The following is a 23,439-nucleotide window of genomic DNA, read 5'->3' on the forward strand; positions in this document are numbered from 1 at the left end:
CTCTAAACCACTGAGTCGTCCTCTCTCTGGCCACAGGAATACCTGTTTGCTCTATTTATTATAATATAGTAAACACATTGCATTTATGGGTGTGGGTGTGTAAGTGTCATGGTGAACGAAGGTCAGAGGAACAGCCTGCAGGAGCCAGCTCTCTTACACATAGGGGTCTGGGGATTTGAACCCACTTTGACCCACTGATCCGTTTTATTGGCCTGGAAATAATTTATTTTTTGAGGGGAGGTTGGGGCTTGAGACAGGGTTTCTCTGTGTAGCCCTGGCTGTCCTGGAATTCATTCTGTAGACCAGGCTGGCCTTGACCTAAGAGATCTGCCTGCCTCTGCCTATTATTTTTAAAGAAGATTTATTATTTTTATTTTAGGTGTATGGGTCTTTTGCCTGCATGATGTCTGTGCACCATGTGAATGCAGTGCCCATGGAGTCCAGAAAGGATGTCAGATCTCCTGGAACTGGAGTTACAGTTGTGAGCTGTCATGTGGCTGGGATTTACCAGGCATGATTTACACCTGGAATATTAATCTTTTCATTTAGCTTTAGCTGTCCCAGAACTCACTATGTAGACCAGGTTAGCCTAGGACTCACAGAGATCTGCCCGCCTCTAGCTCCTAAGTACTGGGATTAAAAGTGAGTGCAGCCATGTCCAATTTAGAGTCTTTTCTGACAGAGCTTTAAAAAGAACAGCTTGCTTCTGCCCTCCGAGTGCTTCGATTAAAGGAGAGCACCAGCCTGCCCAGCTTGCCTGCAACTCGTTATCACTGAAGTGCTTGCAATAATTCAAAGACACTCTAGTGCAACAGAGTCAGCCAACAGTAGCAGAGGTGGCTCATTTTCTGTCTTTTGACTGATGGGAGGGCAACTCACCTTAGAGGAGGTATTTTCTTGTTTTTTACACAGAATACTAAGACACGGGAAACCCTTCACCTTCATTGCAAGGCTCTGCCAAAGGGAAAAGTAAGAGTTGGGACAGCTGAATTTATGACCTCAGGTTCACAACACAGCTGACATTTAGAGAAGCAGATTGTTAAGAGGACTGAGGGTTTTGGCAACAGGAATGCTTGAGATAAGCTTTGCTGGACCACTCGCAGTTTGCGGGGGTCATAACAGCAACTAATATTTGCAGTGTGCCTACTGTGTGGCTCAGCCACTTTGCATATCTATTTCATTTAGTCTTTACCCAAGCCATTTAGACCGTATTATCCGAGTTTACAGATAAGCAGCCAGAATCTAGCGTCTGCTGGTGTAAGGTCACTTGAGATCACTTGCCATGAGGTCACGAACTGAGCTGATCAAGGACAATGCAACTTGCTTTTCCCAGGCTCTGTTCAGTCGCGCAGGCCACGGTCGCCCTCTGCTGACGGATTACGGAGGCGCGCTGAGCGTGATCCTTAAAAACCTAAAGGCGGGCGGAGTCTTCCCGCCCGCTAGAGGCCGCCACTGAACAAACAGCGTAACTCAGTGCGTCTGGCCCGTCTGTGGGAACTTCCTGCCAGATCTCTCTGATCCTTACAGAGGCGGTTAACTTTACTTGACGTCCCTGTAAACAAAAGAGACGAGCGCCGACCCGGAAGTGGAAGCTGTGGCTTCGCGTTCTGGCCGGCCGGAAGGAGACCAAAGGGAAATCGTAGCCATGGCTGTAGCCGTGGCCGCCGCCGGGGTCCTAATGGGCTCGGAGCCCGGCCCGGCGGAAGAACTCGCTAAACTTGAATACCTGTCTTTGGTGTCGAAGGTTTGCACGGAGCTGGACAATCACTTGGGCATCAACGACAAGGATCTGGGTGAGCTGGAGGAAGGTCCCGATGGTTTTTGATTTTGGGGGTGAGGGAGGCAGAAGAAAAGCGGTTGATGGGCCGTGTGTGTGTGTGTGTGTGTGTGTCTGTCTGTCTGTCTGTCTGTCTGTGTGTGTGTGTCATCGTGACTTGGGCTCCGGGAACCTGTGGCGGTGGCCTCTGCTTGAGAACCATCCGGTCCGAGCCATTAGAAACCATTTCTATGAGCTGCCGGTGAAGGCTGGGGCAGCAATTTCTGCTCGATAGTTGTTTTTCAGTTCTGGAGGGTGAAATAGCTTTAACAATAGCAGCAGCAGCAGCAGCCCCCGCGAAGATGATGGTGGTAATTATGGCCAATAATTTTTAGAAGCTCACAAGATATTATGGGTAGCTCTTCATCTACATTATCTTGTTTGCTCTTCGCTCAGTCGGGCAGTAGTCAGCATCTACTTTGAGCTTGTGCTTTGAGCCGTGGTCTTAAATTAGTCACATCTTCTTATCTCTCACATACTAGTCATTAGATGTTTAAGGGCAAACTGTGACTAGGGGACCCAGAGAGAAAATAAGAAAGGCTCGGGACCCAGATCATAATATATACATAGCTGGAGCCCTTGTGAAAATGAGAGGCCGAGTATGTGAATTAGGACCATGTGGGGAACAATTCCGTTTGATAGGTACAGGGTTGGGTGGTGTTTGGCTTTTTCAGAATGTCATCAAAAGTTAATGGCAGCCAGGCAGGCACCTAGAATCTCAGGCCTTGGGATGTGGAGGCTGAATGATTAGTAATTTCAAAGTCACACATAGATAATCTGAGGGTAGCTTGGGCATGTGTGTGAATCAGGGGTATGACCCGTCTCAAAAAACGACAACAAAGCCGGGCATTGGTGGCACACGCCTTTAATCCCAGCACTTGGGAGGCAGAGGCAGGCAGATTCCTGAGTTCTTTTATAATTTAATTATTATCTGAGTCCATTTATAATTCCTTTTTTCTTTTTTTAACAGCTGAATTTGTCATCAGTCTTGCTGAGAAAAATACTACCTTTGATACTTTTAAGGCTTCTCTGGTCAAAAATGGTGCAGAATTCACAGTATGTATATCTGAAGATTCTTTGTTTTCTTTTTGTTTCCGTGTTGCTACTGAATTTAAATTTTGATCCCATTAAAGGATTTTTAAGTAGGAAGGAGCAATTTGTGCATATCAAGTTAATAAGCCATCAAATGTGTAAAGTTGTGTTGCTGGCTAGGGAGCCAGATTCCTTTTACCCTATCCTAGGAGAATGCCGCAGGACTTCTGGCATTAAGTCTCTGAGGATGTTGACATTATTTATGTTGTTGTTGTTGTTTTTGTTTGTTTGTTTGTTTTAATTTTTTATTAGATATTTTCTTCATTTACATTTTTTACAAAGATTTATTTATTTTATTTATGTGAGTACACTGTAGCTGTCTTCAGACACACACCACGAGAGGGCGTCAAATCCCATTACAGATGGTTGTGAGCCACCATGTGTTGTTGCTGGGAATTGAACTCAGGACCTCTGGAAGAGCATTCGGTGCTCTTAACCCCTGAGCCATCTCTCCAGCCCCCGATGTTGACATTCTTGTTCTGTGAATCAGGACATCAGGGACAAGCCGGGCAGTGGTGGCCCACACCTTTAATCCCAGCACTTGGGAGGCAGGGAGGCAGAGGCAGGCAGATTTCTGAGTTTGAGGCCAGCTTGGTCTACAGAGTGAGTTCCAGGACATCCAGGGCTACACAGAGAAATCCTATCTCAAAAAACCAACAAACGAAAAATGACGTCAGGAGCAATAACAGTCTAGGGTTTGGAGACAATTTTAAAAGATGGGAAGAAATGGTCTCTGGGTATCGTCCAAGCCAGTGGTCTGCAGCCTTCTAATGCTGCAACCTTTTAATACAGTTCCTCATGTTGTGGTGACTCCCAACTATACACTTATTTTTTGTTACTTCCTCATAACTAATTTTGCTACTGTTATGACTCATAATGTAAATATCTGTGTTTTTTGATGGTCTTAGGTGACTCCTAAAAGGGTTGTGATGCACAGGCTGAGAACCTCTGGTCTAACTTAGCTTCCAGCTGTCCCAGGCTGACATTCTGTGCTTTCTTGTCTAGTCAGCACACATTGAGGGCATAAGCACACTTCCCTACAGCATATCCTATTGTAATATTGAGCCAGATCCAGAGGCTGACATGCTCTGTCTGTGCTTCTTTTCTTTGAAGGATTCTCTTATTAGCAACCTGTTGCGTCTCATACAGACCATGCGGCCTCCTGCAAAGCCTTCTACTAGTAAAGGTAAGGAGGGCTCCCAGCTGAGCAGAGCCTCTAGAAGGGTCTGGGTGGTGGCATCCCTGTGAACTGCACTTTGCTCTCAGCTGTTGCTAAGCAAGAGAATGCTCTAATCGAATTCTGAGACATTCAAATGAGGGCTGATAGTCTCCCTCCCCTCCTTCACCGGCACACTGCTTGATGAGGCTTTCTCAGTCAATGGATTTAGATAAGCTAAATTTTCTAGTATGTATGTGATATATGTAGTAAAATGTTGTTTGTTTTTTGCATTTGATACAAATCTAATGTTGAAGTTATTGTATTCACCAGTAATATTAAATATATCTGTCTCTTTCTTATCCCTTTCCTGCTCCTTAATGAAATCAGATCTGGTTGTTAAACCCAAAACCGAAAAAGAAAAGCTGAGAGAGCTCTTCCCCGTCCTCTGCCAGCCGGACAACCCTTCAGCTCGGGTACGGGTGCTGTGTGGGGAATGTCTGCCCAAGTGTGTGTCCTCTGTCCCTTTTCTTCTCCCTAGCAATTGTCTGGATTTTAACTTGGTGTCTGTTGTGTGATGTTTTATCGAGCAAGAGTATGAAAGGGGGCTGGAGAGATGGCTCAGCGGTTAAGAGCACTGACTGCTCTTGCAGGGGTCCTGAGTTCAGATCCCAACAACCACATGGTGGCTCACAGCCATCTGTACTGGGATCTGATGCGTCTTCTGGTCTGAATAAATCTAAAAAAAAAAAAAAAGAGTACGAAAGGGTCCAGAGATTAATATTCAAAGGCTTGGGGACTTGGGGAAACAATGGGGAGGGATATCAGATAGGTGTGAAATGACTTTAGATTCTGACAAGAAAGCCCAGTGGACAAAATTAGAATTCTTTTCTTATATATACTTTTAAAAAGTGTAATTTTTGAAATGTTTTTATATTTAAAAGATTTCATTTTAGGATAGCTATGTTGGTGAATTTGTTTAATTCCATCATTTAGGAGGCAGAAGCAAGGGACCTCTGTGAGTCCAAGGCCAGCCTGGTTTATGTGATGAGTTCTAGGACAGCCAGGGTTACATCGAAAGGAAAAAAAAAAACAAAACAAAACCTTAGAACTTACTGAGTACTTGTTAATCCCAAAGGTCGAATGAGAAAACCCACCAACCCAAATCATGATCAAGTTAAATAAAGCAAGCAGTTAATTAAAGCAAGTTTTTTTTTGTGTGTATATAGGCTGCCTCTTCCTAAGGTAGGGCTCAAGAAGTCAGCACTGGGCATGGGGAAGACAGTTTTTATAGCTCAGGGGTAGGCGATTTCCAAATGGGGGATTTGGCAGGCAAATAGGCAGAGTTAGAATGTAACAAGGTGTCATAACAACAGGTGGTTATAATAACCTTTTGAAACAAAGGTAGAGTTGCAAGGTGGTCACCACAACTTTCTGAAACAGACATGATTGCCATTCCTGGAACAGGCAGTACAGAACCATTTGTAATAAAGGTTGCCAGTGGGACATATTCCAATCCTTGAGAAACAGATTTAATCATAAATAGGAATGAACCTCGTTTGCCTTTATTGTAAGATGGCTCTCAAGCCCAAGATGGAGGCAAGCTGGTTCATCATACTTGCTGTGTACCAACCAACTAACAGTAAAGAGAGCAGATAAGGTTTTCTGCCTTTTTGCAGATTACATGCTATTTTTGGATGGAGAGTAGGAAATTAGTAGCCTGACTAGTGGGAGAGAGAGATGGGCAGTAAACAAATGGGTGCCAGTATACCCTGGTATTTATAGGGGGTTGGTTCCAGAACCCACAGGTACCAAGATCTGATGCTCAAGTTCCTCAGACAAGAGGAGTATGAAATTTGCATGTAGTACACATGCATCCTTTCACACACTTTACATCATTTCTAGATTTCCCAGTACAGTGTAAGCGCCATGTAAAAGTAGCTGCCTAGGCTATATTGCTTAGGCAGTCAAGGAAACCTGTAAACATGCAGTTGTCTGAATCTAGGATACAGACCTTGTCAATACAGAGGGCCTATAGTCTGTGTAGCAGTGGATAGCAGTAAAAACTATAGAATGTATTGGATAGGAAAGGAAAGCACAGAGTGTTGCTTTTTAAAAGTTTTCACATCTGGAGCCGGGGTGATGGCTCAGTGGGTAAAGGTGCTTGCCAGCATGCCTGACAACCTGAGTTTGGTCCCCAGGACCCACATCATGTTGGAAGGAGGGAACTGACTTCTGCAGGCTAGTGATGTGGAAGGTGGGTGGGGTATTTTGGGTTTTTTTTTTTTCTCCTTTTCATTACTTTGTCCTCTGACCCTATAGACCATGTTGGATGAGGAAGACGTGAAAGTCGCTGTGGATGTCTTGAAAGAGCTGGAAGCTTTAATGCCCAGTGCAGCAGGCCAAGAGAAACAACGAGACCCTGAGCACAGGTTTGTCCTTACGTCCTGTTCATCTGCACGTGTGGTATACTATGACAGTTGGAATTTGTGGACGAGTAAAGCAAATTGTGGAGAAAGTGTGTAGACGCCAACAGGCTGTGCCTAGGTTGGACTTCATTGCTCCATGCTAAAGGTATTTATGACCAGAGATGCTACGGTGCTCAGAAGATAGAAATCAGAGCTGACGGAGACCAACCACATCGATGTCATTACTGGCCTGTGGGGGCTGTGGTCCAGTTCAGAAGTTAGAGGTTCCTAGCTCATACAGAGTGACACTGTCCTGGGTGCTTGGGGATGCAGAGGTGAAGTTGGGTTGGTTTATTTTTTCAAACAGGTCCTTGTTGATTTATTAGGGACAGGACAAAGAAGAAGAAGAGGAGTCGGAGCCGAGACCGGGACCGGGACCGGGACCGAGACCGGGACAGGGACCGTGACAAGGACCGAGAACGAGATAGAGATCGAGAACGAGACAGAGAGCGAGATAGAGAGAGAGACCATAAGCGGAGACACCGATCACGCTCTCGGTCACATTCTAGAACCCGGGAGAGGACTAAGGGGAAGTCTAGATACAGATCTAGGAGCAGAAGTCAGAGTCCCTTCAAAGATCGGAAAGACCGGGAAAAGTATGGGGAGAGGAACGTGGACAGATGGCGGGATAAGCATGTGGACCGCCCTCCCCCGGAAGAGCCTGCCATTGGAGATATTTACAATGGCAAAGTGACCAGCATCATGCAGTTCGGTTGCTTTGTGCAGCTGGAAGGCCTAAGGTAATGGCTGATACTCTTTCACATCAGGGATGGTAACCTGTCTTCTATTGCTGAAGTGTGTGTTCATAGTGTAAGAAGCTACAAGAATCACACTTTAGTTAATTCAGGTGTGCCAGGGTTTTTAGGAAGTTTGACTTTTTGTTGATTTCTAATAATAATTTTTTTTTAAAGATTTCTTTCTTTTTTTATTTTATGTGTAGGTGTATTTTATTCTTTAATGTTTGCTTGTCTGTATGAGTGTGCCAAATCATTAATTATTTTTTATTTTTGAGATGGAGTCTGTTTTCCCTGGCTGTCCTAGAATTCTCTATGTAGATCAGGCTGACCCCAAACTCACAGAGATCCACCTGTGTCTGCCTCCCAGTTGTTGAGATTAAAGGTATGTTATAACGTCGAGCCTTTTTGTTGATTTTTTTTTAAGGGCTTTGAGTATAACTAGGCAAATCCCCTGCCACATTTTTAGCCTTAGATTCTTTTTTGATTGTGAAATGTTGCAGAGCCGTTCCTTCCTTCATCTGCCCTCAGGAGATCTGCCCTTTGCTGATTGCGACATCTGAGAATTGATCTCACCCTTTGTTCTCAGTCCGTGTCTTTTTCTTTTACTTTTTTTTTTTTTGTTTGTTTGTTTGTTTGTTTGTTTTGTTTTTCAAGACAGGGTTTCTCTTGTAGCCCTGGCTGTCCTGGAACTCACTTTGTAGACCAGGCTGGCCTCGAACTCAGAAATCCGCCTGCCTCTGCCTCCCAAGGTGTGCGCCACCACCGCCCGGCTCCCATATCTTTTTCTTTTGGAGGGTAGTAATGCTAGCACTATTTTATTGTTTGGCTAACTTCTTGGTGCTCTTCTGTGAGCTTAAGCCCCTTCTTCCTCCTCCTCCCTCTTTCCTTCCTTATTTGTGTATGTTATGTTCGTATGTTTGTCTTCATGTGTGGCACTTTACTAACTGGGCAATCATCTCTTTGAGACAAAGACTCACCATTGTAGGCAGTGCATATAACCTCAGACTCACTGTGAATCCTGGGCTGGATTGGATTCATGATCTTCCTGCCTTGCCTCATAAGGCAAAGGTTTCAGGCCCATGACGACTGCTTTGTTCAGGTTCAGCAGGAGTAGAAATCAGTTAGGCAGAGTTATGTGTAGGCTTATTTCAGAGGTGTCTTCACTTTCTCTCAGGAAGCGGTGGGAAGGCCTGGTGCACATCTCTGAGCTCCGACGGGAAGGTCGAGTGGCCAATGTGGCTGATGTTGTGAGTAAAGGCCAGAGAGTCAAGGTCAAAGTTCTGTCCTTCACTGGAACCAAGACCAGCCTGAGCATGAAGGTAGGTGATGTGTCCGTCTGTGTCCACAGCTGATAAGCCAGGGCGTGTGAGAAGACAGCAAGTGAGCAGTACTCTTGTTGTTTTGCTTTAGGATGTGGACCAAGAGACAGGAGAAGACCTAAACCCAAACAGACGGAGAAATCTGGTCGGCGAGACCAATGAAGAGACGTCAATGCGGAACCCAGACAGACCCACTCACCTCTCCCTTGTCAGCGCTCCTGAAGTAGAGGATGACTCGCTGGAGCGCAAACGGCTCACCCGAATCTCTGACCCAGAGAAGTGGGAGATCAAACAGGTTGGGGTCTCAGAGTCATTCAGCATGTGACATGGTAGTTAGAGTGGACCCTAGACATGGCAGCCGGTGACTGGTTATGTGAGCCCAGTTGTCCCACTAGATGTGCCTCAGTGCCCTTCTCTGTCCCCAGGGCCAGCGGTGACAGTGTGAGATTGACAGTGAGCAGAGCTGAACCTTAGTGCCTAGCCTGTGGTGGTTGTGATTTTCATTGTTATTTTCCTCATTCTTCAGTGAGCATTAGAACGATGGTGGGTCAAGCCCTGGGTAGTGCTGGGCTGCAGAGACAGTGTTCTGTGGTTCCTGCCCTTGAGGGACTCGGCACCCAGGGCTGAGACAGGGCTAAGCAAGTAACTGTAGGGCTGCATGCCAGCATGAATGGGCCAGGTGCTGTGGTGGGAAGGGCAGGCACCAGTGACCCTTCCTGGGGACAATGCCTCTGAGCCCATGCCATCAGCACCACGGTGTGCTGGTCCCTGGGGACTGGACATGTGCCTTACTCTGACTCTGATGTGCTGGGCTCCAGGAGAAGACACCTTGTGTGACATCTGGAATTAACACTGAGGAAATAGGAGTTTTGATTGTAGCTATAGGTCTTAGTTCCAGTGCTGCCTCCTTCTGCCCTTTGCTAGATGATTGCTGCCAATGTGCTCTCCAAAGAAGAGTTTCCAGACTTCGACGAAGAGACTGGCATTCTCCCCAAGGTGGATGATGAGGAAGGTAGTCTTGGGCGAGCTGGAGGAGGGGTGGGGAGGGTGATTGCTAGTTGCATTGCTAGAGTGGGCTGTTTGTGGTTTACTGAGTGGGTATTCACTGCGTGTTCCCTGGCTCACTCCTCATCTCTGGATAGAAGCACGTGTTTAGACAGATCAGTTACCTGTGGGACTCGTTTTCCTTTTTTTAGATTCAGTACTGTTTTTTAAAAAAGATTTATTTTTTAGTTATAGATATTTATATGTATATATGTGTGTGTGTATATATATGTACATACACACACACACACATATATATATGTATATGTATGTATGTATATATATATATATATACACACACACACATATATATATGTATATGTATGTATGTGTATATATATATATATATATATATACACACACACACACACACAGACACACACATATATGCGTGTATGTAGATCAGTCTGGCCATGAATTCATAAAAATAATACACCTGCTTTTCCCTCCCGAGTGCTGAGATTAAAGGTGCACACAGCCATGCCCTGCTAGATCGATTGATCTGACTGTCTGTCTGTCTTAATCTATTATTTATATTGGTGTATTTGCATGTGTGTATGTTATTACTATTGTTATTATTTGTTTTTTTGAGATGTGCATATCATGTAGCCCAGGCTGGCCTATAATTTACTGTGTGGCCAAGAATGATCTTGAGCTACTGACCCTCCTGCTTCCACCTTCCGAGTGCTGGGATTTATAGGCATGAGCCACTCCTGGCGCTGTCTTTATCTACGTTTTTCTTCGTGGTGCTGGGGATTGAGCTTGGCCTTGGCGTGGACCAGCAGATACTATTACGGAGCTGCGGTCCCTTTCATCTTTATCAGTAAGGTTATTAGGAGGTTCCTAAGTTTGCCTGCTAGTACATGTATGAAAGACCTTTTCTTTTTCAACATGTTAAAAAAGCTAGATGTTGGCCGGGCGTGGTGGCGCACGCCTTTAGTCCCAGCACTCGGGAGGCAGAGGCAGGCGGATTTCTGAGTTCGAGGCCAGCCTGGTCTACAAAGTGAGTGCCAGGACAGCCAGGGCTACACAGAGAAACCCTGTCTCGAAAACACCAAAAAAAAAAAAAAAAGCTAGATGTTGTTACCTCAGCACTTGGAAGGCCTCAGTGAGGCAGGACCATTACAAGTAGTGCCATCTAGAATGTCAGAACAATTTTCTTCCACAGGCTTGGCTTCTTTTGAAAGCAGTTTTAATCAATTCTCTGGCTGGAGCATAAATGCCCTCGCAGTGGGTGGGTGGGGGGCAGTTCTAGACGAGGAGGAACAGCAACCTTGGGTAGAATGTTGCTTCTACTGCTGCCGTTCTGACCTGGGAAGCTAGTCCTTTTAACTAAAAAAAAAACAAAAAAAACAAAAAAACATTTGCTTATTTGTTTTGTGTGTGTGTGTGTACATATATTTATTTGTGTGTGAGAAAATACACATGTGCTTTGGCCCATATATGGAAAACAGAACAACTTGCCATAGTTGGTTTGTCCTTTTACCACGTAGGTCCTGGGGATCAAACTCAGAATATCAAGTGACTGTACACACTTAGCTGTCCTGCCAGTTTTGGGAAGCTGTGTATGAGAGTGTGCTTGTCTGTCTGTGTGTGCGTGCATAGCTTTTAAAGGACACTTGCAGTATTTGGTTTGCTCCTTTCATGTGGGCTCCAGGAGTTGAACTCAGGTACCTACTAAGCCATCTTGCCAGCCTGAAATTAAATATTTGAATGAAAATGACCAGTCTTTTCTTTCTCATTTATGGTGACTTCTTTTTGGTGAACTTTTAGATGAGGATCTTGAAATTGAACTGGTTGAAGAGGAGCCTCCGTTCCTGAGAGGGCACACCAAGCAAAGCATGGATATGAGCCCCATCAAAATCGTTAAGGTGAGAGAGTGGGGCTTTTACCTGGACATAGCTTCCAACTTGCTTCCTTAAAGCAATGGGGTCAGCATAAGCGGGAGTCAGGCCATCTGACTGGAGACCAGGGTTTTGTCAGTGGAGAGTGGCTCAGCTCTGTGCTTTTGCCTGTTTAACCTTTGAGTGCATAAGTTACTATGTTTTGAGAGAAAGCAGAGATAAGCAGAAGGCTTGCTCTATCATTATTCCCGTGTTTAGGTCCCTAGGGCTTGAGTCCTTGTGCCCTGGAGGGCAGAACTGCAAGAGTGCAAACCAGAATCCTTAAAAATTTTAGTGTGCGCCGGGCATGGTGGCACATGCCTTTAATCCCAGCACTCGGAAGGCAGAGGCAGGCGGATTTCTGAGTTCGAGGCCAGCCTGGTCTACAAAGTGAGTTCCAGGACAGCCAGGGCTATACAGAGAAACCCTGTCTCGAAAAACAAAAAACAAGCAAACAAACAAAAATTTGGCATGGAACAGGTTATCTTAAGGGTCTGCCAGCCCAGCCAGCCCACACAACACTCGTAATGGTGGTTGCTTTGTTTAGGTGAGGTCTTACTGTGTAGACCAGGCTGGCCTGGAACTCTCAAAGATTACCTGCCTCTGCCTCCTGAGTGCTGGAATTACAGGTGTGAGCCACCACATCCAGCTGTAATCCACTCCTTCAGTGTTCTTATGTGGGCTCATAGCTGCTTGCCTTGTTAGTGGTGGGCAGTCCACTAACCTTCTAGGATGCACATCATGGATCTGATCATTCTTTTTTTTTTAAGATTTATTTATTTATTATATGTAAGTACACTGTAGCTGTCCTCAGACACTCCAGAAGAGAGCCATCAGATTTTGTTACAGATGGTTGTGAGCTACCATGTGGTTGCTGGGATTTGAACTCGGGACCTTTGAAAGAGCATTCGGCGCTCTTAACCACTGAGCCATCTCGCCAGCCCCTGATCATTAATTCTGTCTAACTGAAACACCCATATTGCCCTGAATTTTAGTCCTTAGGGTTATACAGAGTTCTTTTCCATTCCTTCTCTCACCCCCTTCTTTCATTGTGTATGCGTGTACACATATTTATATGTGTGAGTACAGGCATGTGGCTGCATCATAGTTCGTGAATAGAAGTTAGAGGACAAGCTGACACCTCATCTTCCACCTTGTTTGAGACAGCTTGTTCACCATTGAGTGCACCAGGCCAGCTGGCCCTTGAGCTTCAGGGAATTTTCTGTCTCTGCTTCCCATTTCATTGTAAAAGTGCTGGGTTATATAGATACATCCTGCTATGTGGCTTTCTGTGGGCTCTGGGGATCTGAACTCAGGTCCTCACACTGTGCGGCATGAGTTCTACTCACTGAGATGTCTCCTTAGGATGCCTCTGTTTTTGCTGTTGGTGTTCCTTTATTTTTGAGTCAGGATCTTGCTGCATAACCCTGCTAGCTTAGTACTTGTTATATAGCCAAGAATGGCCTCAAACGAACAGTAATCCTCCTCCTCCTCCTCCTCAGCCTCCTGAGTTGAGGATCCCAGTCTGCACACATCTTGCTCCAGCCTCTTCTGTCCTTTGTGCATCTAAAGATAGCATCATCCCTCACTCTAAGGGATGCTTCTTCAAGCTAAAACGACTTTCACTGATTTTTAATTTATTGTATGTGTTACAGATGATCCATTTCATGTAGAGACATGGATATGAACTTTATATCTTCTTATACCTTAGATGACAGTAGTTCAACCATCTACCTTCTTAGTTATGTTGCCCTTCATGTTGTCTGATACTGGCTCTGTAGACCTATCTAGCCTCAAACTCACAGAGATCTACCTGCCTCTATCTCCCAAGTGCTGGGATTAAAGGTGAATAGCATTGTGCCCAGGCTGACCACCACCTTTTCCTAGATACTAAGTGCTTGCTGCTTTTTCCTGTGTTGTTTTAGAACCCAGATGGCTCACTCTCCCAAGCAGCCATGATGCAGAGTGCCCTGGCCAAGGAAAGGCGGGAGCTGAAGCAGGCCCAGCGGGAAGCAGAGATGGATTCTATACCCATGGGACTCAACAAACACTGGGTTGATCCCTTGCCCGATGGTAAGCCTCCAGAGTGTAAATGGCTTTATTTATATGTCACAGTTGATACCACAGACACAAAGTGAAAATTTAGCCTTGGTTTCCTTTTTGTATTGTAACTTTTTCTTTTTCTTTTTCTTTTTTTTCTTTTTCTTTTCTTTCTCTTTCTTTTCTTTTTTTTTAAAGATTTATGTATTTATTATATGTAAGTACACTGTAGCTGTCTTCAGACACTCCAGAAGAGGGCATCAGATCTCATTACAGATGGTTGTGAGCCACCATGTGGTTGCTGAGATTTGAACTCAGGACCTTCAGAAGAGCAGTTGGTGCTCTTAACCACTGAGCCATCTCTCCAGCCTGTATTGTAGCTTTTCTATATTACATTCCTTTTTACAATTTATTGCTTTTAAAAAATTATTTTTAGCTGGGGGTTGTTGTTGGTGTATAGCTTTAATTCCAACACTTGGGATGCAGAGGCAGGCAGATGTCTTGAGTTTAAGGTCAGCCTGATCTACAGAGCACGTTCCAGGACAGCCAGGGCTACACAGAGAAACTCTGACTCAAAAACAAACAAACAAAAACCCAAAAACCTTTCTATGTATTTATCTATTTTTTTTAAGTTGTTTTTGTTTTTTTGTATGTGTTTGTCTCTGTATGGTGCTGAATCCTCTGGACCTGTTACAGGCAGTTGTAAGTTGCCTGATATGGATGCTGGGATCTGAACTCTGGATTTCTGGAAGAGTAGCAACCAGCTCATTTGAAAGAACAACAGATAGTCTTAGTCATTGAGCCATCTCTCCAAAGCTTTAAGTTTTAAACAGTTGCTTAAAATAAGTGTTTCAGTAACCTTGGTGATTACAGTGGCTGAGTTTGTCTCCAAACAACTTTGAAGACTTTTATTCTAAGCCTAGTGTAGTGTAAGGGCTGGAGAGCAGTCTTAGTGGTAGATTGCTGCTTACGTAGCATTCAGGAAGCTCTAGGTTCAATCCCCAGCACTGGCAGAGAAAGAGACCACGTTATGAGGTGGGTGGGGTTGCCCAAACTATAATCCCAGCACTTTGGAAGTAGAGGCACAATTAAGAGTTGGAGGCCAAACTGGAGGGTTGTACTGGTGCACATTTTTAATCCCAGCACTCAAGAGGCAGAGGCACAAGGGATCTCGGAGTTTGAGGCCAGCCTTGTCTACAGATCAAGTCACAGGACATTCAAAGGTACACAGAGAAACTCTGTCTTGGAAAAAAAGGAAAAAAGGAAAAAAGAGTTGAAGGCGATCTTCAGCTACATTGGGACAACCTGGGCTGTGTTAGACCCAGTCTCAAAAACAACACCAAAGTGGGCTGGAGAGATGGCTCAGTGGTTAAGAGCACTGACTGCTCTTCCAGAAGTCTTGAGTTTAATTCCCAGCAACCACATGTTGACTCACAACCATCTGTAATGGGATCCAATGTCCTCTTCTGGTGTGTGTGAAGACAGCTACAGTGTACTCATATACATGAAAAAAAAAAAAACAAACAAAACCAAAAAGCAAAAAGTACAGTCTTATGTATATGTGTATATGCTTGAATGTATGTATGCATGCCGTGTGCATATGGATGCCCTTAGAGGCAAGAAGGGGACATCAGATACCCTGGAATTAGAGTTCCATGCAGTGGTAAGCCACTTCATATGGGTGACAGGAACTGAACTGTGTCCTCTACCCGAGTAGTGCACATTCTTAGTGGCTGAACATCTTTCCATACCTGGTTTTGTTTTTTACATGTTTTTTTTTTTTTTTTTGGTTTTTCGAGACAGGGTTTCTCTGTGTAGCCCTGGCTGTCCTGGAANTCACTTTGTAGACCAGGCTGGCCTCGAACTCAGAAATCCGCCTGCCTCTGCCTCCCGAGTGCTGGGATTAAAGGCGTGCGCCACCATCGCCCGGCTGTTTTTTACATGTTTATAGGTGTTGTGCCTGTATGTTATCTCTGTGTACCTTGTGTGTGCCTGGTGCTCATGGAGGTCAGAAGAGGGCGTTAGATCCCCTGAGAATAGAGTTGCAGGAGATTGAGGGCCACCATATAGATACACCATATAGTTTGGCTCCTCTTTAAGAGCAGTTAGTGCCCGTTAACCACTGGGTATCTCTCTATCCCCTCTTGTATGTTTGTTTAAGATGGGGTCTCATTATGTAGTTCTGGGTGGCTTTAAACTAACTGTGTAGCTTAGGCTAATCCTAAACTTGGAACCGTTCTTCTGCTTCAGCCTCCTATGTGCTGGGATTGCGGGTGTGAGCTGCCATGACTAGCTAGAACCTAGTCTTTCAAAAGGGTTTAGAGAGTATGTGGCAGCAGGCGAGGAATGAACTGTGTTAACAGCTTTACAGTAGACAAGACCTTTGGAACTCTGTGTGTTATGCTGGGTGTCGAGGTCAGGGCTTTGTGGATGGTATCAGGCTTATCTTAAGTGCATCATGGAGTGTAAAAGTTTCTAAGCATGGGTCTGGCGGCATCAGAGGTCTCTGGGAGGAGTTGGGAAGGGCAAGAGTAGATGCTTCAGGTGGATTGGCAGGCTTTTATCATAGCAAGAGGAGAGGATCATGGCCTGGACATGGTGTTATCAGAGAAGAGAAACTATTTGAGATGTGTAGATTGTTGAATATTGGATATATTAAATATTGAATATAGGAAGTAGCAGCGGCCAAAGCTAGCTTCCAGGTGTCCTGTGAGCAGCAGAGTGATGGTGCCTTTGAGTAAGGGACAGCTGAGGAGCAGGTGTGTGGGGAAAGTGTGACTGGACCTGTGGTTCCGGCAGCCAGAAGACATCTCAGATGAGGTGTCAGGAATGCTCAGCAGAGGGGTGTTGCTGGTCTTTGCTACTTCGTGGGTTCTTCTGTTTCTCATCTTTTATCTCCTGTTTCATCCCCTATGGCTAGATAGGAGAGGACGAAGGGCAGAGTGGGGCGGGGGGGTTGAGATCCTTGAGTCTAATTTCTTTCTTCTTATTTCTTTTTCGAGTACAGCTATTAACAAAACAAAACCAACCCTAACCTCTTGGGGGGCCCTAATACTTATAAACCCTCTGAAAAGTTCCCAGAATTCTAAACATTGCACAATCACAGAAACTACCTGCAGCTGGCAAAACCGTGCCTGTGCTAGAGCAGGAGGCAAATCAAAGTCAGCTGCTCCAGACAGTCTGAAGCAGCCTAAGTCCCCACAACTGGGATTAAACTAAAAACACATCCTTATAGTATTTCTGTGTTTTTAAAGGATCCAAAATTCCAGAATTCTCACTATAGAGGGGTCTGTGTTGTAGAGAGAATTCTGGGGCATTCATTATGTGAGTCTAGGTAACAGTTTAGATGGATAGAACAGATGAATTAGCATTAAAGGGTTAGAAATATATTTTTTAATAAAAAGAAATGCTTGCCTTGTAAGTACTTGGACCTAGTTTGAGCTCTGGAGCCCATGTTAATAAAGCTGGGCATCGGGGTGTGTGTTTGTAATCCAGCACTGAGGGGCAGAGAGACGAATCTCTGACACTTGCTAGCCAGCCAGTGTAGTTCATGGAGCTAGTTCCAAACCAGTAAAAGACCCTGTCTCTACTGTGTAGAGGGACAACAGGTGATGGCACCCGAGACACCTGGTGTTATCCTCTAGGCTCTACATACACACATGCATACTCTCACACATTGATGCACATGTATGTACTACCATGATGGTGCACATGCATGCAAGCGCGCTTACACACACACATATACTACACACATACACACACACCACATATAGTACACATATACACACATATACTATACACATATACTACATACACACACCACATATACCACACACACACACACACACACACACACTACAGTCCACCAGTTCCCTTCCCATTGTACCCTTTAGTAAAAGGCTCCCTGTGGCTCTTTGGCCTCTCTCACAGCTCACTTATTGGCTTTGTAGATTGAAGTGAGAAAGAGTGTTTTGAGAAAAGGTTTTACTATGTAGCCTTGGCTCAAACTTACATAAATATGTATTTAAAGATTTATTCTTATTGTTTTAAGTTAAATTTAAGTGAAGTGCCTGTGTATGGGTATCCACCCCCAGAGTCAGAGGTGCTGGGTCCCCTGGTGCTGAAGTTGTTACAGGCAGGAGTGGTATCCATCTTGGGTGCTGGGTCCTCTGGAAGAGGAGCATACTAGCTCTGTCTCCTGCCCCTGAGACGGAAGTGTGTTTTCACAGGTGTTTTTGTCAACACATTTGTGACATTTTCATATTTGAGAGAGCCACCAAAATTCTCTCTCTTTTTTTTAAAGATTTATTTATTATATGTAAGTACACTGTATGTGTCTTCAGACACTCCAGAAGAGGGCGTCAGATCTCATTACAGATGGTTGTGAGCCACCATGTGGTTGCTGGGATTTGAACTCAAGCCCTTTGGAAGAACAGTCAGTGTTCTTAACCACTGAGCCATCTCTCCAGCCCACCAAAATTCTCTTTAGCTTGCTCATTCTTTTGCTCCTAATTCAGGCCACAAATTTTGGGTTAACCTTGAAAACATTAAAGCAGGTGGAAGGAACCAGGTTCAAAGCACCACACACTGTAGGAGGTATCCAGTGTGTGCCAGCCTGAGAGAGAAAGCAGACCAGCGAAGGCAAAGGGGGAAAGAGGTTTCTTTTGGAGGGATGGAGACATTGTAAAATTAGGTGGTGGTGATGGCTGCACAGCTTTGGGAGTGTATTAGAAGCCACTGAGCTAACACTTGAGAAAAATGGTGTATAGCAGTAGCCTGAGACAGAACTAAGTTTGTTTTCCTTTCAGCGGAAGGCAGGCAGATCGCTGCCAACATGAGGGGGATTGGGATGATGCCCAACGACATTCCTGAGTGGAAGAAGCATGCCTTTGGGGGCAACAAAGCTTCTTATGGGAAGAAGACCCAGATGTCAATCCTTGAGCAGAGAGAGAGCCTGCCCATCTACAAACTGAAGGAACAGCTGGTGCAGGTAGGAGGCCATTTTGGGGTGAGGGATGGGATGTAGAAGGTTTTCTAGTTGGGATGTATATTGGGGTGCTGGAGCTCAAATCAAGCACTGTTCTACGAAGCTATATTCCCAGACTTTCTATTATTTATTTGTCTGTGTGTTTGTGCGTTTACATACGTATGTGTGTGATTTAGGGGCCATGGCATGTGATTGGGTCAGAGGGCGTTTTGTGTGTTGAGTGTCTTTACCTGTACATGGGTCAGATTCAGGTTTGTGTTGAAGCATCTTTAGCCATGGAGCTGTCTCACTGGCTCCTTATTTTATCTTTTTAGGCATGGCTTCGTTCTAGGTAGCACAGGCCGATGGGAGCTCACTCTGTGTCCCAGACGGGCCTCAAACTAATGTTGACCATCCTCTTCCCTCAGCCTCCCTCAGCTGTGACTGCAGTTGTGAGCACCACACCTGCCGTGAAGATTTTTTTTTTTTTAAATAGGTCTCATGAACTTGAACTACTAATATTCCTGCCTTAGTTTAGAATTATGGGTGTGTACCACCACATAGTGCTAGGAAGCAAGCTGGTAAATATTCTACCAATTGAGCTACATTTCCCCAGCTCTTTCTTTTAGTTTTCTAAGACAGTCTCATATATCCTAGGCTGACATAAAATCTACTGTATAGCCTAGGTAAGCCTCAAACTAAAAAAAAAAACCAAAAAATCTAAATCCTCCTCCTTGCATGGTGTTTTGCCTGTGTGTATGTCTGCAGCATGTGCATGCCTGTTGCCTGAAGAAGCCAGAAGACTACTGGGCTGTAATGTGGATGCTGGGATTGGAAACCAGGTCTTCTATGAGAGCCCAGTGCTCTTAATGGCTGAGCCACCTCTCCAGCTCCTGTGGCAAATTTTTTTTTTTTTTTTTTTTTTTTTTTTTTTTTTTTGTTTTTCGAGACAGGGTTTCTCTGTATAGCTCTGGCTGTCCTGGAACTCACTCTGTAGACCAGGCTGGCCTCGAACTCAGAAATCTGCCTGCCTCTGCCTCCCGAGTGCTGGGATTAAAGGCGTGCGCCACCACGCCCGGCTCCTGTGGCAAATGTTAACAAATACATTTATATTACGCTTCTTTCAGGCTGTGCATGACAATCAGATCCTAATTGTAATTGGAGAGACAGGGTCTGGGAAGACAACACAGATCACCCAGTACCTGGCAGAGGCAGGCTATACTTCCAGGGGCAAGATTGGGTGTACCCAGCCCAGAAGAGTGGCAGCCATGTCTGTGGCCAAAAGAGTCTCAGAAGAGTTTGGTTGCTGCCTTGGTCAAGAGGTGAGTGCTCGGAGAAGCTGCTGTGTGGATTCCAGAAGAAAAACAGTCCCAGATAACTTATCTATAAAATGAGAATATTATTACATCTTTTTAGATTTCTCCCAAAGGAAGCAGATTTTCATTGTCAACAAATAATTCAGGCTTAAGTCCAGAGCAGGGCAGAGTTTACCAGTGGAAACCACTGTGACCTGTAATTTCCTCTCTACTAGGACTGTGAAGGTCAGTCCAGCTTACGTTTGCTTCTTTGTGGGATCTTTTTTCCACCATTTAAACCTCTGAAAGGGGTGATGTTGTCATTAGACTGTGTCCTGCTGGTTAGGGGCTCCAGTTCCGTGGGGCAAGTTGGATCTTTGCAGTTAGGATATCTACTAAGGTAGCTGTCCTGTGTGTGACCAACAGCCAGCACCATTCTGAGCCGTAGCATTTATGTATCCTTTGAAAAGTCCCCAGAATTTCAAGGATCAGGCAAAATTGTGGCCCTGCTAGAGTACGAGGCAAATCATCAGCTTTTGTGGACAATTTGAAGTAGCCCCATAGCCCATAGCTGGGATTAAAATGGAAACATATTATTACAATATTTCTGTTTTGTTTTTTTTTAAAGATTTATTTATCTATTTATTTATTTATCTAATATGAGTCCACTATTGCTCTCTTCAGACACACCAGAAGAGGGCATCAGACCCCATTACAGATGGTTGGGAGCCACCATGTGGGTGCTAAAAATTGAACTCAGGACCTCTGGAAGAGCAGTCAGTGCTCTTAACCACTGAACCAGCCCTATTCCTGTATTTTTAAAAGAAACCAGAATTCTAAAATTGTCACTTCAGGCCAGTCTGGTGATTTCACAAAGAGACCCTGTGTCTTAGGTTTTCTTCTTCTGTCCTGCTGTAGGTGGGCTACACCATTCGATTTGAGGATTGCACCAGCCCAGAAACAGTCATCAAGTACATGACAGATGGCATGCTGCTAAGAGAGTGCCTGATTGACCCCGATCTCACTCAGTATGCCATCATTATGTTGGATGAGGCACACGAGAGGACCATTCACACAGATGTGCTCTTTGGATTGTTGAAAAAGGTAACTAAGTAAACGCTGGACTAGGGTTTGAATGCGCGGTGATATTTTGCTGTTCTTCTTTAGTAAGCTGTCTTACATTTCCCTTTAGACAGTTCAAAAACGACAAGACATGAAGCTGATTGTCACCTCAGCCACGCTGGATGCGGTGAAGTTTTCTCAGTACTTCTATGAAGCACCCATCTTCACAATCCCAGGTCGAACCTATCCAGTGGAAATTCTGTACACAAAGGAGCCGGAAACAGACTATTTGGACGCTAGCCTGATCACGGTCATGCAGATCCATCTGACAGAGCCGCCAGGTGAGGGCATGGATGCTCTTCTTCAGGGAGTGTATCTCCTGCCAGTCTGAAACACATTTGAAGTTTGTTCTCTTTGTAAGCCTCAGGCATGTGTATTTGGAATAGTGATGGAAATGTTTAAACGCACTTATTTAAGTGTAGATGGATTGAAACCTCTTGGTTTATTTTTGTGGTTTTTGAGATGGGGTTTCTCTTGGCTTAGAGTTCAGTGTGTGTATTTCCTCTGTGTGTGTGTGTGTGTGTTGCTGTTAGTGTTGTTGTCACCTATCACACACACACAGTTTGGTGAATTGTACCTGTGGTTGGAGCTACCAAGAAGCTAAAGCAGGAGGATTGCTTGAGCTGGAAGTTTAGGGCCAGCCTGGATAACATGATAGAATTCTCAAAATAAAACAGATCTAAGCCTGGTTGCAGTCCTGTAATCCCAGCTATTTACTTGGGGGTACTGAGGCATGCCTGGACAAATGAGTGAGACTCCGTCTCAAAGATTTTGAAAAGTGGAAAGAGCTGGGAACGTGGCTCAGTGGCAGATGTGCACACTAGCCTGTAGGTACTCTCGTACCTACACACACACACACACACACACACACACACACACACACACACAAAACAACAGAGCCAGAGACAGTGAATGACCTTTCACTCTCTTCCTAGGTGACATCTTGGTTTTCTTGACTGGTCAGGAAGAGATCGATACTGCTTGTGAGATCCTGTATGAAAGAATGAAGTCCCTGGGACCTGATGTCCCAGAGTTGATCATCCTCCCAGTGTACTCTGCCCTTCCGAGTGAGATGCAGACCCGAATCTTTGATCCAGCTCCCCCTGGTAGCAGAAAGGTAACATGGGGCTGAAATGAAGTGGTTCCACATATCCTGAAGTCAAGTGGGGTACACAGCCAGGGATCCACTTGTCACAGCCTCCCCGGTGATAGGATTACGTACATTCGCCACTATGCCTACTGTTTTTATGTGGGTTCTAGGTATTAAACTTAGGTCTTCAGACTTTTAAGACAAGTACTTTATCAGCTGAGCTATCCCCTGCCTTAATTTATCATTTTTAAATTTAAAAATTTTATTTTACAGCTGGGCATGGTGACATGTACACATCATGGTGCATGTGTGGGGTCAGAGGACACTTGCAGGAGTCAGTTCTTTCCACCATCATTGAGGTCATCAGGCTTGGTGGCTCGTGTTTACCCACTGAGCCATCCTGCTAGACTCCGGATGTATTGTATTTTGTATATGGTTCATTACTTGATAGACATTAATTAGGTTATTTCCACTTTGGGACGCACCAGAGTACTTCTGCTGTGAACATTTGTTTACCAGTTTTCTCAGACGCGTGTTTCTCGAGTATATTTTGGCAGTGGAGATAAATGGGAAAATACTCAGTGGGTGTCAGGAGGTTAGAGAGGTGAAGGTAAGGGAAAAACCAGGCATAGCTCTCAGGCTTCTAACTTGCATAGCTGGGTGGCATGTGGTTCTCAGAGTTAAACATGGGAGAAGGAGCAGGTTTGGGAGGGACAGGTGGGGAGTTCTTCCTCTGCTCTGTGTCTGTGGGTTAGACTTGCTTCTAAGCAGGGCCATTGTGGCTGTGAGGCAGGTAGATGCCTTTCAGGGCCAGTGTGACGAGAGACATTTCCGTGCCTCCTAGCAAGGATTTTTCTAAGCAGTTGTGTTTTATGAACTGAACCTCTGGGTAAAACCCAGTGGCAGAGCCAAGCTGAGAGTAATAATCTTCTAGATCAGAGAGCGCTGCACACACAAACCGTGCCGTTCCTGTCCCTCGTGCTTCATTTTATGACGGGGAGGAAAGATCTAATCCTCCTCTTGTTCCACATATATGAACAGCCCATTTCGTAGTCCAGATGTCTCTGTGGGAGAAAGAAAAATCTCATTTTGTGGTGCTACATGTGATGCCAGGAAGTCTGTGCTTTCCCAGGGAGCTAGAAAATTAAAGTTATAGTAATCATCTGCTCTAGACAATGAGGTACACAGCTATTTATACCAAATGAGGTTGGCTCTGAGCAGTGATGGCTCTTTTCTGCTTTACAGCTCTGAGGCACCACCCACTTCCAAAGGAACCCTCAGATGCGGGCACCTTCCCCTCTGACCACTGGGGCCTGGCCTGGGGTTAAATGTCAGGGGTCTAGAGGGAGATAGCAGATTCCTTGGGAGAGAGTACGACCTTCTCCAAACTCAGCTCACACTGGCTCTGTCT

General features: G+C 44.9%; 1 protein-coding gene across 1 annotated transcript in view; it reads left to right on the forward strand.

Moving 5' to 3' along the window:
- The first annotated feature begins 1,566 nt into the window (after positions 1 to 1,566).
- Positions 1,567 to 23,439, forward strand: part of Dhx8 (DEAH-box helicase 8) — a 35,903-nt gene continuing 14,030 nt past the window's right edge. Inside the window, exons 1-16 of the mRNA XM_021175442.2 lie at positions 1,567 to 1,793; positions 2,787 to 2,872; positions 4,022 to 4,094; positions 4,455 to 4,540; positions 6,387 to 6,496; positions 6,859 to 7,272; positions 8,444 to 8,588; positions 8,680 to 8,883; positions 9,513 to 9,600; positions 11,406 to 11,503; positions 13,441 to 13,588; positions 18,364 to 18,545; positions 19,649 to 19,843; positions 20,735 to 20,920; positions 21,009 to 21,219; positions 21,874 to 22,055. Coding sequence (XP_021031101.1) covers positions 1,646 to 1,793; positions 2,787 to 2,872; positions 4,022 to 4,094; positions 4,455 to 4,540; positions 6,387 to 6,496; positions 6,859 to 7,272; positions 8,444 to 8,588; positions 8,680 to 8,883; positions 9,513 to 9,600; positions 11,406 to 11,503; positions 13,441 to 13,588; positions 18,364 to 18,545; positions 19,649 to 19,843; positions 20,735 to 20,920; positions 21,009 to 21,219; positions 21,874 to 22,055 — 2,556 coding nt within the window. The 5' untranslated portion in view covers positions 1,567 to 1,645. The remainder of the gene's footprint in view (positions 1,794 to 2,786; positions 2,873 to 4,021; positions 4,095 to 4,454; positions 4,541 to 6,386; positions 6,497 to 6,858; positions 7,273 to 8,443; positions 8,589 to 8,679; positions 8,884 to 9,512; positions 9,601 to 11,405; positions 11,504 to 13,440; positions 13,589 to 18,363; positions 18,546 to 19,648; positions 19,844 to 20,734; positions 20,921 to 21,008; positions 21,220 to 21,873; positions 22,056 to 23,439) is intronic.

Source organism: Mus caroli, chromosome 11 (assembly GCF_900094665.2).
Source record: "Mus caroli chromosome 11, CAROLI_EIJ_v1.1, whole genome shotgun sequence".
Lineage (NCBI taxonomy): Eukaryota > Metazoa > Chordata > Mammalia > Rodentia > Muridae > Mus > Mus caroli.